We start from the raw sequence: 15,122 nt of genomic DNA on the forward strand, positions 1-15,122 counted from the left end.
TAAAAAACAAATGACAACACGACGTCCGTTCATCCCGCTAACATAGCCAGAAGTGGGAGATCGCACGCGCTCACCCGCCTCCGCGCACCGCTAAATACGTCGGGAACAACTATCCGGCATTGTTTACGGACTATCTAGGCAATATCCGACATTTTTAATGTAGTTATCTCAAAAACTATGCATAAAATCATAATTTTTGTTTCACCTGATGATAGCTTGTATTATTTACGCACAAATTATGAAATAAAATGAAAATGGCAATTTTGCAGTTCCGACTATGTTAATAGTCATGGGCGAGTTGTAACAGAGGAGAATTGTGACATTGCCGATTTTTTGGAACTTATTGACTACTGTTGAACTCGTAACAGTGCGCGATTTTAGTTCAAGTCTTGAACTAACAAATGCGCGCTGTTGCGAGCTCATTTCCAAAAATCGACGATGTCACAACTCTTCTCTGTTACAACTCACCTTGGTCTCCCGTACTAACTAAGCATTGTAATATTGGGCTTGTTCTGTAGCTCTATCTCAGTTCAAAGTTCCTCAACTGTAAATTGAGGATATTGAGTTCAGTTACATTTACACTAAAACTTAAAATCAAACCTCCGTCCTATTTGAACTTTGTTTATTAGCTTGCTACCATGAAATCTAGAATGTATTTTGCTGACAGACTAATGGAAATGGTTGGGAATCGACTAGACTAGCATTGTCAAACCGTAACTATTGGTTCCTCTTACAGACTGTATTTTCAGAAGTTTACGCTCGGATGAGTTGAAACAAGCTAAGTAAGCTAAAGCGTTTTATTAACAGGTTTATAATTTAAATGCATTTAAGGTTAATAAACAGTATTCAAAACTCTTAAAATATCTAAAACATCCATCAACATCCAGGTTGATATAGGTACCTCACACAGTCTACACATCAAACCCGCCAACATAAGTCGTCGACATTTGACATGTTGTCAAAAGGAAGTCGTCGACATGATACTTTTGAACTAAAGCCACCGACACCATGTCGGCAGGCTAGGTGTGTCTTTAACATTCATGACTAAACATAATTATCTCGAAGGACCATTCGCTGACAAAAAAGCCTCTCTTTCTTCAGTTGGAAAAGTAAGGCTGAGTTGCACTGCCTAACTTTGACCGTAACTATAACGAGAACCGGCGTATTTTGTATGGAGTTTGACAGATTTTTGGTATTTGTTAAAGTTAAAGTAAGATTGTGCAACCCAGCCTAAGTAAGGAAGGACGTAAGGAATCATGCGTCATCAATTCGTATTAGTAGAATGTTTGTAGGCAAATGATCTTTCAGCACCCGCCGTGGGCGCATGTACTCGTAGTAGCGTGCCCGCTGACAGATAGCAATCAGGCCAGCACGCGTTGCTTCTAATTAATGGCGGCGAATCGCGTGAAAACGACCCATTTGTCTCGGCGGGCGTCGGATGTTCACAGAAGAATTGTAAGCGATACAAATACCTTAAATGTCTTCAAACACTTACCTCGACGTTCCCCGCTGATATTTCCACCCTCGCGATCTGCAATTATAATAAACGAGATCTAGATTGTAAGTACGCTGTAATACCGTTTTATTTCGGTTGAGTTATGACCGCCGGAACATTGTAGCGATGCCGGCATGTTATTTTTACGAAATATCTGTGCTACATCGCTCATATTAACGTTTAACGCGAATAAACATGGGCTACCGCCTGCTTTTTATAGGGGAGGCAACCCTACTTCTTTATATTCTAATACTAGCTTTCCGCCCGCGGCTTCGCCCGCGTGGAATTTTGTCTGTCACAGAAAAACTTTATCGCGCGCGTCCCTGTTTCAAAAACCGGGATAAAAACTATCCTATGTTCTTTCCCGGGACTCAAACTATCTCTATGCCAAATTTCATCAAAATCGGTTGCGAGGTTTAAGCGGGAAAGCGTAACAGACAGACAGACAGACAGAGTTACTTTCGCATTTATAATATTAGTTAGTTGGGATTTGTCATGAACTCATTTTCACATACGTATTCAATATCAATAAGACGTTACCAAAACTCATTAATTAATCTTCTAATGTAAAAAAACGGAATAAAGCATCTACCAACTTGTTCCTATTATACCTTTTTCTGCTTGCGGCTTGCGATTCTCTAAGTTGCTTGTTTAAAAATAATCCTGTTGCCTTGGGGATGTCATGTGGCCAATTTGCTGGCTGTCCGCCAACACTCCTATACCCTATTCTTAGGCCGAGTTGCACCACCTAACTTTAACCGTAACTATAACGATAACCGGTGTTTTTTGTATGGAGTTTGACAAACTTTTGACGTTTGTCAAAGTTAAAATAAGATGGTGCAACCCAGCCTTTTAGTAGCCATTCCTACAAGCCTTTCCTATTACAGTAACCATCCGATATAACTATTTTCTGTAATATCACAAGACACCACTTCACTTTAGCTCTTTCTTTGCATGTTTACACAATATTGGCAGAAACCAAAATAACTAGTTACCAAAGTTCACCCATTTAGACAGTTCTAATAATACTACACAAGCACGTTGGCATATCGTCTCATGCTCATGCTCAATCGTTATTGTCTGTGATAGATACATTGGGTACGTTGATACTCAGTGTATAAATAAAATATGTAAGACCTCGTACCATGCTCCATAATATTTACTTAGTCATAAAATAAAATTCAAATAAGTTCGTTTTAGATGACATCATAACTTTTGGCAAAGATTTAGGTACAAGCTATTTTGGATCAAGTTATATCACAGAATTCACAAAACAAATACCTACTAGTTGGTTATAAGATCTAATTCATGTGTGAACTCATTGTAGATGTAATTATAACTGTCGTGGAATTTTAATATTGTAATTTGATCAAAATCCGTTCTTCTTTACCATTCAATTTCCTTCCGTAGTTTTAGGTGCATGTAGAGTACCAAGCATACCAATACCAATCTTTTACAAACTTTAGCCTTTATAATATTAGTAAGATAATAAAATACCTATTACTTAGAGTCCTCGCCATAAATATGTTTTACGTTCATCAACATAGATACATCGTATTTAAGTAGTACTAAAACTCTTATTTTACGATCGTTTAGCTCTGTGCTTTGGGACAAAAAGGGTGTAATTTACAAATTTTATGTAGAAATAAACATCGGAAACATAAGTAAGAATTTTGTTAGCTTTCCCGAAGGCATGCATTGATGTTTACTTGCTTCTTTTTAATTTAGTCTGTGTTGGTTAACCATTGGTTCACATTTCCACACATAAATAAATTGTAAGCGTAAAATCGTCCAAATATAGAAAATTAAATATAACTTAAAATTAAAAGTACTTACGTAATATCTCATATTATGACGCCTAATTTCGCCTAACAAGCGTCAATATATAACTTCCCCCTGTATGTTTTAAAATAAATTAGACTTTTAACCTATAACGTAATTTATAACGCGGGGGAAAGTCTCCTTTTCCCTTTTACATACAGCTGTAATCCAGATTGGTGTTTTAATTTTGTACATGGGTATTTTTTGTTCCCCAGTGACTCAATATCGGAGTGGTCGCCGGGCGGGAATTTTCATTTGTAGCCGTTTTTGTTTGTTAGATCACGTATTTCATTTTCTCCCGGGCCGCGAACGGTGATTATGCAAATTCGGCCGCCCCTTGCGCGAATCACATAAATCGTTTCATATTTTATCACTTTTTGCATAATATATTTGTGTAAGCCGACAATCAGTCAGTCGCGTCGGCGCTCAAAGGTGCCGGCCTGCTCATTTGAAAACTGATTTATTAATTTTATTTTCCGGACGCAACTCGGTTTTAACAATGTCCATTCAAACCAATAATAATCTTTTATAATTCTCAGTGAGCGTTTTATACGACCTCATTAAAATGACGGATTCTTTTCAGAAGAATTTTACTCAACTGGAATCTTTAATTTGGTATAATTGAATATCACATACCTAGTTTAGGAAGTCGTTTATCTTTAAAATAACTTTATGATAGAAAGCTATATAGCAGAAAAGGTAAGTAGAGCAGAAAATTAAAATAACCTCTATAACCTTCGTGCAGCCCATGTGTGGCTTGTTTTTAGATGTAACAAAACGATTGTTTAAACATAAAGTTTAAAACAGTAACTTAAATAATAGCATGGATAGAGGCATCCTACTAGCTTATAGACAAGTATAGTAAAAACCTATTATTAATGCAGATTAGATGCAATGGATTGTGTTCTTTCGTTCATTTCAGCCAAATGACGTCCACAGCTGGACAAAGGCCTCCCTTAAGAATTTCCACAACGACCCATCCTTTTTAAAGGATTGTGTGCATCTATGCTATTTTAGTTTCTCACTTAGGGGAAAGGAGAAGTTAAGTGACAGGGAAATGGAAGTGCAGGATAAAGCCGAGTAGGCCTTGATCACTTGACGTTTTAATGCATTAGTGCATGTAATATTCATGTTTTGAACTGGACTGATACTCTGAGAACTGTTACTTGTTTTTTTTTATCGAAGCTTTCAAATGGACACACTGTGTATTTACGTATCGTAACGTTACATAATGACACTGTGTAGATAGGACCCTCAACATATTCCTTCGCTGTACATTTGTACCTCTTAGTAGCTCAGTCTTGAGCAGTTCTTTTCAATATCAAATTACATTTTATGCCTCGTGTAAAACATTTATTTATAAACTGTTACATTAAACAAAAGTATTTTATATTAAAACAGTAACGGAAATACGATATCGGATTAGTCTTTAATCAGACGTTCATTAGATTCGTTTTCGCTTCATTGTTTACGTAAAGCGATTCTGAAAGATTTATTAGGGCAGTACAGAAATAAACAGACAAAAATTAATTAGTTGTTAAGAACCGAAGCAAATAAGCTTTCTAATTACAGGATTCTATGGAACTCACAATAGTTAATTAGGAACGACTCATTTTATTTTCTGAGATATTTGGTATTGACTGAAAAACATCCTACTGTTGTTTATTGAATTTAATTTAACACATTTTTTTCTGTTCTATCAAAATTTTCTTATGAGTAAAATAGCCAATTATTAATTACTTTTCAAAAATCTTTAATCATAGGAAGTCTCTACCTACCATAGAGTAGATACAGTACATTTGATTTAATAGTATGTACCTATGTTATGCTTATGGTAAACGGTAATAAGAATATTTATTTTATAAGTAGGTAGTTTAAAAATAGTAGTAGGTACTGCTAAAATTTTACCGAACTTAAAAATTCAAATGCATAGGTACAGAAATTCAAAGTTACGGGCATAGAGTAGGTATAGTAGGACCCAAACAAATTGTGTGATACAGATATAAAAACAAATGTTTAGTTCCTAACACATTATGTTCATCTATTATATACCTACCTAGGTATATAACATCACACTAATATTATAAAGGGGAAAGTTTGTGAGTGTGTATGTTTATTACTTCTTCACGTCTAAACGGTTGAAGCAATTTTAGAGTTAGCTGACACCCTGGATTTTTTTACCGCGTGTATCGCGGGGCACAGCTAGTGTTTTAATATAAATGGTATTAGATAGAGACAAGCATATTTCCTAGAATCTGTTTAATTTGTTTCAAAGGGGAACTATTAGACTACTTAAATCTATTAAAACATTCGCGTTGGCTTATAAAAGGCTCCTTTGAACGGGGAAAATTATGATTGTACGAAAGCCTCTTTGAAACATAATTATCCATAGTTAAGAGAACGATGCCTTTCTTATGTGCTGGTAATAACATCGCCGTCGTAATTATAATAATTGCTTTAGGCGACATATTAAATTAACTCTTTTAAAGGACATACAAACAGAAGTGTATGTTTTATATTTTACGTTTAATTTAATTTCTAGCATGCTATGAGAGGTCCGTAATAAATAACAGATTTTTAGTATCCAATAATTTAACATAAATATGTAAAAAAGAGTGTGAAAATGAACAAAGATATAAAATAGATACGAAACGAATAAAAGCTTGTGGTCTAACGGATGACAATCGGCCACTTCTGCCCATTGACATACCGTACTTATAATACCGCTAAAAAGTTTTGGATATTGATCTACTTGCATAAAACTTTAAAAAGTTTGTTATATCCCAAAATATTACCTGAAATATGCACTCATAATCATACTAATCCAGAACAAATCTATTATCACCTTATTTTTTCAGCGAGCAAAGGACCGCGTTGTGTGGAAAGCACTTCGCCTTAACAATGCGCCCCACAGAATAATATATAATACCCACTTAACGTCGCTCTCCCACTTTGCTTCCATACAAAGGCGCATGTGATGAGTATTAACAGGCATTCTTGAATTACGCGTCAAAGGCTTCACTTCGCTGCCAATAAAGGGAACGATGGGAATAGTAATGGAAAACGTGAAAAAAAGGCTGACTGTGCTCCAGCCTATCCTGCCGTATGGGGTCATAGAGCCATGGGACGACTTGAACCCGCGACTCTACCACGCCATCCACATTTACTGGCTCAAGTTCTACGGGATGTGGTACAACAACGCGTCCCCCAAAACCATCCTTTTCTGGCTCCAACTTATATACACGGCGACCGTTTTATGGCTCGTATGTTTTTTGCCCGGCATTGGAGAAGTCGTTTATTTGCTAAAGCGAAGGGAAAATATCGGAGATGTCGCTGAAGGGTAGCCGTATATTTCCACGTTTACTTACAATATTTTGTTTGCTGTGATCAAGCAGCAAGTGTATTAGATAAAAGGGATAGGATTCGCTCCGTATGAAATAAATCTTATTTTCTCGTCCTTATTTTAATGTTCGTACATAATAGTGTCTTTTATCAAACAAAGTCCAGCTTTATATCATTTTACCATTGTGAACGTAACTGTAACATAGACATATTATTTTTCATTAAGATCTCTGTTGCAAATATTGAATGAATTGTAAGGTGCTGAAGTGTAACTGACAGAAGTTTTGATTGCAGATTGTACTTATTCCTCAGTGAAATGTATACGTATTTCAAAGTGGCTGTTTTTTGGTTGAATAAGGATAAAGTTATAAATCTCCTGCGGTATCTGTCTTGCGAGGAGTTTAAGCCGGTCGAGGCGGAGCACCGGGAGATTATACGGAAAAGTATAAAGGCGGCACGCTTCGTAATGACATATTACTCCACCATGTGCGTCGGCGCGGTCTCAGGTAATACATAACAATAAAGAACCACAACAAATAAATCCATTCATTTAGCCCCGAGATTGCACAGTAAATAAAATACCAAGCTTGAAGCTTACCTACATCACTTATTTTACTGACTGAAAATAGATATTTCAACAACTTTATAAATCTACTGGAGATTAAATTAGTTTATCAATTTATTAAATTCTATTTTATACTTGTACAAACTTTTCTAACACGCAAAATAGGGTAGGGATACTAATTTATATTGTGTTTAGGGCACCTAATGAATTGTTTTGATATGTATATTTTAATTCCATATGCCATGTCTCTGTACGTGTTCCAACAGTAAAATGTAATCTATTTCATGAGATAAATGAATTTGGATCGAGTAAATACGATTATTCAGAGCCCTAATAATCTTAACTCAAATTGTGATTGATCGTAAAACGATTTAAATCAATTCACATTGCGATTTGCATTTTTATTGAACTGCTACTTTATAGACGGTCACAGCTTACTTCGGCGACGACTGACTCACTAAACTGCTTTATTCCAAACTTTAATATAACCAAATGTAGAGTTTTCGTAGCGCAAAAATACATTTTCTTTCCTTATACCAAATGTGTGAAAAGATTCCCTCTTAAATCTTTAAATTCCTTATGTTATTTGTACACTATAGAATATGTGTAAATAGTTACCCAAGATCCTAAGATACAAGTCAAGTACTTTATCTAAAACATACGACATCTACTTGCATGAAACGTATCCCGATAAAAAAGTGATGTACATTGTACATTTATTAATGTCGATTTTATTAAAACTTTCAGTCGGCATCATTATGCCATTAACGGAGAACTTCGACATCCTGCCGACAAACGTGGAGTACCCGTATTTTGATGTATACAAGTCGCCGGTCTACCAAACTTTGTATATTCATCATGTAAGAACCGCTTTCGCTAGAACTTTAACGGGAAAGAAATGTTTCCCAGAAGAGCTTTGTATTATAAATACTTTGCAATGTCGCGATAAATATGCCGTGAGTTTTAGAAACTCAACAACTTTTTAATTTACCTATTAAATTATTTTGACCGAGCCGCCTGCGTCTTCTAAAAAAGCTTCAACCACACCAACGCGTGCAGATCGCGCCGGTGATGGCGATCAGCACATGTTGGTGTAGTTGGAACATAAGTGCGTAGGATCTATATCCTAGATATAGGTACTTTCTGCATCAAAAAATAGTATTCATAATCAAGAATTAAAGAAACTGAATGTTTGAAGTCTCTACCCAGCTTCAGTTATTGCTTCGAATATTCCAAGCTATACCTGTGTAGATTTCTAACACAGGTTTAGTAAATAAAAAACTTACCCTGGGTCGCACCATCTTACTTCAACATGCGTATGTTTGTACCAAATTTGATTTATATTTTAATTTATAATTGATACCTCCAGGTATATTACAAACCAGCGACCTGCATTATCGACGGTGTCATGGACACAATATTAGCAGCGTTCGTGGCTTCAGCAAGTAAGTTTTTGCCGGCGCATTGTCATTAGGTACATAGCATGTTTCAGTCAAAATTGCAGTCATTTCACAAATCCATTACCTAGCTGTGGCATAATTTAAAACTTTTATCGACATAAGACTGGTTAAAACAGGGCTAGAAAATATCATTTGATGTATATCAATACTAAGAAAATAATTAATGTAGGTAGGTAGGCATAATTAACGTCCTACTCATTTTCTATTATTGATAGGAAACAGTCAATTCGGCTACAATAATAATACAAACAACACATCAATTACTCAAACATACTGATTAGATCGGTAAACCTATGACATTTAGATTTTGGTCGAAAATAGACAATGTATGTAGAGTCATTATTTAATTTCTTCCATAAATCTAACTAAAAACTACAAACGTACACTCATATGAGTATTGTTAACCCAAGCTGCATTTAGAGCAAACAGTTTCGCTAAAGTTCACTCAAACAGCGCTACAACATGCCACAGCTACCACCAAGTTCAATCTAAGCTAAGCTAAAAATAAGTTATTGAGCGGATTAGCCGTACCGCGGTCGCAGCAAAGTCGTAGAATGGCAACACATTTTCACGCTAAAATTGGGTAATGGACGTGAAAAATTGTAATATTTTCCCATTACAGTCGGCCAAATAGAAATATTGGCGTTCAACTTGCGTAATTTCGACGTGGTGGCGGAGCGGAGGCGCAAAAGAGCCATCGCTGAGAATAAGCCGAGCGCCGCTTGGACTCAAGAACGGCACATTCGAGCGGTGCTAAAAGACTGCATTTTGCACCACAATAGCATTATAAAGTGAGTAGATAATGGTGTTAGTATACTTTCACTGATATCGCTAATTACTATATTACTTTTTAGTTTTTTTTCCTGAACATAGAATACGTACTCGCGCAAAACGTTTTCTCCATTTTTATTTTGTTTAACCTTGTTAAAAACACTATCGTACCAACGGGCGAAGATCATTTTTTGTACTTTTAAAAAGTATTCGACGCAAAATGATTCGATACCTTTGCTCTTATACACCTAGCATATCGGCATGAGTAAGGTAGATAAAGCGAGTGGAAACATCGAAATCGTTTTGAGAATGGACAAAATCGTAAATAGAGATTCAGTCGGCTGCATTCGCAATGGCATTGTTACTTGTGATGTGTAATACCTTTGGTCCGATATAATACCGGAATTATTACGGCTGAGACGGACGGAGCCGAAGGTCAAGGCAGGGAGAGAGGACTTCATAACGTTTGATATTTACAACTTACGTAACTTTTATAAGAAATTAAATATATATTTTGAACACTTATATATAGCTTCGTGCATTTTTACGATATAATTTTATATACCTAGCTTACTCAATTCCTTGACCGACTCGTGTATCTATATGAAGTAGTAAGTTTTGGATTCCAAACATCAAAAACGGAATTTCTTCTCGGTATTTATCCCTTTCAAAGAATTATTTCCTTAGAATTTTACTGGTAGAATTTTTTGCATAGACTGATCCTCCACAACATTCCATTCAATCCCAATTTTAAATCTTGGGGCAAAGATTTCCTAAAATCCCGTCTTAGTCCTGGAGCAATCACAACACGTGAATGTATGAGCCACTCAAAGTTTCTTATAATAGTTCTTTTTTATTTTCAGATACGTGTCGATGATCGAGAGCACATTCAGCCTAGCCTCAGCTTTACAGTTCATGTTAAGCGTTATGGTGTTATGCCTGGTTGGCATTCAGTTTCTATCGGTATCTAATTACTAATATTAATACTTTCTATCTATCTAAAGTTTTAACGATATTTAAATTTCTGTACGAGCGCAGTCCTAGTCCTACATCACATAATATTACATCCAGTCAATATAATATGATGGCAAACAATGTATAAGAATAAAATGGAATGTCCGATGAAGGGCACCAAGCCATTCCCTACAAACATATCTCTGGGTACAAATACAAAGGCATGTATTCAGCGATGAGCGTCAATATACTGAAATATTATGCCATTATCTCTTTCAGATTGAGAATCCATCCAGCCATCCTATGCAAATAATGTGGATGGCAATTTATTTGACCTGTATGTTGATCGAAGTCTTTATTTTATGCTGGTTCGGCGATGAACTGATTTGGAAGGTGAGTTTATTGTTGCCTTATAATTTATATTATAAGTAACGTCTAACTCATATACAGAATAAATTCATTCAGACTGATATCAAAGCTATGTACCTATGTGTTGATGTGTATTGGACTACAAGTATACGTTACTATTTAATTAATTAAGTTCCCGTGCGAGTATTCGGAAGAGACATTCTTAGTTTCCTTTTCATTCTGTATTAACTTAGAAGCTTGGCAGCTTTTATAAGTAACATCAAAGCTTAGTCAAAGAAAAAACGGGACGACATAGTTTTATACAAACATTTTTACTTAAATCTCAAAAAGAATGTGACGAAATATAAAAATGAAGACTGTGAAGAGGCGAAGAGATATTCTTTGAACTATGACAAGGTGACTTGCTATTAAAATTCTTCAAGTGTCCACCTTTTCTGCATTTTAATGCCAAGCTAAGATGGGGATTTATAATAAACAACAATAAAACACTAGACACTTAAAAGTATCTTCATTTTCATTATTCATAACTGAATATTGTACACCAAGTATTTGTTTTTCGAATTTAAAACCTATTCCCGATTTCGGAGTTTAGCGACAAAAGCTAACTTGATAAAACATTGTTAATTGTTTTGATTGTTTGCCGTGAATCTGATTAAGCAATCACGGCAGTTAAAATATTAATTAACAAATAGATAAATCAGCTGTAGGTATTGCTTTGTAAAAATATCGGAAATATACCTACAGTTGTAATCATTTATTACGCAAGTTCGGCAAATGCTTTACAATTTTACCGTTAAATATCTTGTCTACCCTAAGTTGCAACTTTGCAAAACCTTGAAATAGATTGCGACTTTTCTTCAGGGATATTTATTTTAAACTAGCTTGCGCCCGCAGCATTGCCCGCGTGTATTTTAGTCTGTCAGACTGTCATTATCGCGTGCGCATCCAACGATCTTTTTGTTGTTGCGCTCTTCTTGAATACAAAATGAAACAACGTCACTGTTAGCTAAATCAATGCTTTATTTACCAGCAATATATTATTTTATCATCTAGATTCACTCCGGAAAAATATTTTGCCTCTACATTTCCATCGCACACGTAACGTGAGAGATGAGAGAGATGGATAACGCCGAGTACATCGAAATTGATTTGTGAAATAGGCTTTGAAATTCTAAACGGATGGTGGGTTGTTTTTAGTTCGAGTGAGTTTTAGAGCTCAGTATTTACGGTTGTAGAGCACTGCGCTCCGGCAGGCAGCTTTCGACGGGCCGTGGCTGGAGACCAATCATAAAACCATGGTTTTCATCGTCATCTTTTTGGAACGCTGCAAACGCCCACTCAGGGTGACTGCCGGGAAAATATTTACTCTTTCGCTGGACACATACACTATAGTAAGTTTAAGTTATATTCATCATCATCGTCATCATTTCGGCCATACGACGTCCACTGCTGAACATAGGCCTCCCCCAATGCTTTCCATGTTGATCGATTGGTAGCGGCCTGCGTCCAGCGTTTTATGACGTCGTCGGTCCACCTTGTGGGTGGTAAAATATATTAAGACTTGATTAATTTTTCCCTGATCACAATTTCTTGGAAGATTGAGACGCACGTGCGAAGTGAAAAGAGCCATTCGTATCGGTTCTTTCAGTTTGCTTAAGAGCTCTTTCAAATGTACGTTTTTTCGGCATTTCAAGAGACGAGTTTACACGTGCGTTACATTTCACGTTCCAATAAACAGAACTTCATGTCTTTGGTGATAACATTAGCGCATCTAAGCTGGCATAGGATTTATTAAGTAATTGTATGGAAAAATCACCATTTATGGAGTTTTCATAAAAACAGCCGCGCACAAAGTTTCGTACTTTAATGCAACAGTCTTTATAACTGAAAACAAAGAAACTTTCTATAAATAATTTTACTTATATTTACTTTATACATTTAGATAGCGAATACGTACTCAAAAGAAAGCCACAGAGCTCAAATAAATAATACCTACCTCTTAATGAAACCGCTTCATTAAATTTCCAGCTAATTAATTGGTCTTACAAAGCATTCGCAGTCGTAAGCAACATGAAGAAGTAACAACAATACCAAGAAAATCCATCCATTACTTAAAGGAGAAGTTCCACGAAAAAATCTTATTAAAATTTTAAATTCACCGCTATCTTATTCAAAGAAGCAGAAAAGTGGTAACATTTTGTCACGAGCACAAAACATGCAAATAAATGTTAAAATGCAATATTGTTTGTTTATTTTCTTTATCTCCTCTTTTTCTGACGGCTTGTTAACGTCTCCTCGCGGTACTTATGGCTCCTTTTTGCTTACATTAAATAAATACACAGGAAGCTATTTTATTACCGCGACTTTATGACGATAACAATTTTTTTCGTACAAATTGTTAACTTTATTATAGTTGTTGCAATTCACGAAGACGAGTGAGTTTTACACGTGGTGGCTCGCTACTGTTCGTTTTTCAAACGTTTTGATATACATTACACTATCGTTATGTGCATGTACACGTACAGACACACGTAAAGCTCACTCGCCTTCGTGAGTTGCAAGAACTTATTATGTAAGCTGCTAAATAGCAATAGAATGTACTTAAGCTAATGAATCACAAATTTATTTTCTTTGTAATTATGAGATTGTAACACAAAATGAAGAGAACATCCGGATATTAAATCAGCGGTTTTAATAAGGTAATGGTATTTGTTTTTGTGGAGCCCTTCATCAGCCCACGCACTATGAATTTTGCTGTAATTTTATTATTTTTTGGTAAGTAAAGACTTATTTTGGTACGTAGATAATTTTGTAACAAAAATGTGTAGGCTGGTGTCTTGTCGGTCGTACAATCTAAGAAGTTTGTAACTATCTAGTATCAATGAGTATGAGTGAGCACCTACTTAATAGGCTATTTTAAATTGATTACATGACGTCATCGCCGTTAACGCTTTCGTTATCACATCAAGATCTAGGAAAATAAAACAACATAAAATTAAATATGTTTTATTAGGCGACAGGAATTGTGAGTAGGTGTTCCAATTATCATTTTCGTCCAACCCCGAATACCCACAAACAAAAGAAATGTAAATTGATTACATTCCCATGCAAATTGACGCAGCTCCCCGCGCCAATGACATAGGTCGAAGCACCCAATAAATTTCATCAGGCTTTTTATGGGAAATTCCTTCTGCTTTAACGAGAGTCTACTGCGAAATAATTGGTGTAACTCAACCATTTTAATTCAAATTATTAAAAAACGGTAATCTGACCACTCTTTTGTAAAGAACTCTTTATTTACGGAGCCTTTTATAACCCTTACATTATCATTTGAAATAGGAATTCAGGTCATTTATTTTTGGTTCGAATATAGTTTAAAGAGGTAGAGTTTTTGTAAATATAAGGTGTTATTTTTTGTACTGATCATACTTTACCAACGCATCTAATAAAATCATACAAATACAACCCAAGTGTTTTTAAAAAAAAATTCAGGCTAGTTTTCGAGTAAAACGACAAAGAATGTTTCGAAAAAAATAAAAAATAAATCATCCTTTGAGCGCGGTGAGTATTCGTTTGTACGCACTATCGTAGTAGCCGGCCGAGGGCAACGACCACTGCCACGTGCCGCGCCGCGTGAGTCGGCCATATTGATATCGCTCGCTGCCATGCCAGTCGCTCCGCGCCCACAGCCAGCGCCGAGCCGCCGATCGGCATGCGGGAGCGCAACAACATAAATAATCGTCCCAGTCCGTCCAATGCGCCCAAACGTATTGCAGTGTATGTGTGATTTATTACAATGCCGCGCTTGATCAATAACAAAACGCAGGTGAAATTATGTTTCGGGCACACTAACTGGCCGACGAGAAACATTGACGAGTCGAAAACCTTCATTGCTTGTTTGGAGCCGCGCAGCGCTTCAGGGAGCGCAGCCGTATCCTGACTTGACGAGATTCCGTGCGCTTCGAGGACGAAGTTTTGGATTTCAATTTCAATCACCGGCACAGTGCTGGCGGTACCCAGATGCGAGCGCCGCAGACGGCGGCTTTTGCGTAAAAATACGGAATGCCTTATCAAGGAGTTGTTGCCAAAGGGCCACGACCGCGACCTAGTTCTATCGATGGTTATTGCGGAAGTCTACCTAGGTACATACCTACAGTGTGATTTGGACAGATGAGTGCTTGTTTACGCGAAAGGGACTTTTTCCGTAAAAAAGTTAGTGCGCGAATTGTGAATACAACATCCGACGTGGTGTCTAGTGAACAGCAAGCAAGTGTGCAGCCCGAAAGCATTACCTTAATTCGATCGTGGCTAGATTAGACAGTGCAAGACAGTGTTTACGTGAACA

General features: G+C 36.4%; 1 protein-coding gene across 1 annotated transcript; it reads left to right on the plus strand.

Annotated features, from left to right (window-relative positions):
• The first annotated feature begins 6,360 nt into the window (after window positions 1-6,360).
• On the plus strand, window positions 6,361-12,988 carry LOC135079126 (odorant receptor 46a-like). The gene is made up of 9 exons (XM_063973721.1): window positions 6,361-6,656; window positions 6,953-7,164; window positions 7,971-8,083; window positions 8,593-8,668; window positions 9,306-9,474; window positions 10,318-10,417; window positions 10,688-10,801; window positions 12,013-12,168; window positions 12,806-12,988. Exons 1-9 carry the CDS (start codon window positions 6,361-6,363, stop codon window positions 12,857-12,859), a joined length of 1,290 nt encoding a protein of 429 aa, XP_063829791.1. The 3' UTR covers window positions 12,860-12,988.
• The last annotated feature ends 2,134 nt before the right edge of the window (window positions 12,989-15,122 follow it).

The sequence above is a fragment of the Ostrinia nubilalis genome, chromosome 16 (genome assembly GCF_963855985.1).
Source record: "Ostrinia nubilalis chromosome 16, ilOstNubi1.1, whole genome shotgun sequence".
In the NCBI taxonomy this organism is placed as follows: Eukaryota; Metazoa; Arthropoda; class Insecta; order Lepidoptera; family Crambidae; genus Ostrinia; species Ostrinia nubilalis.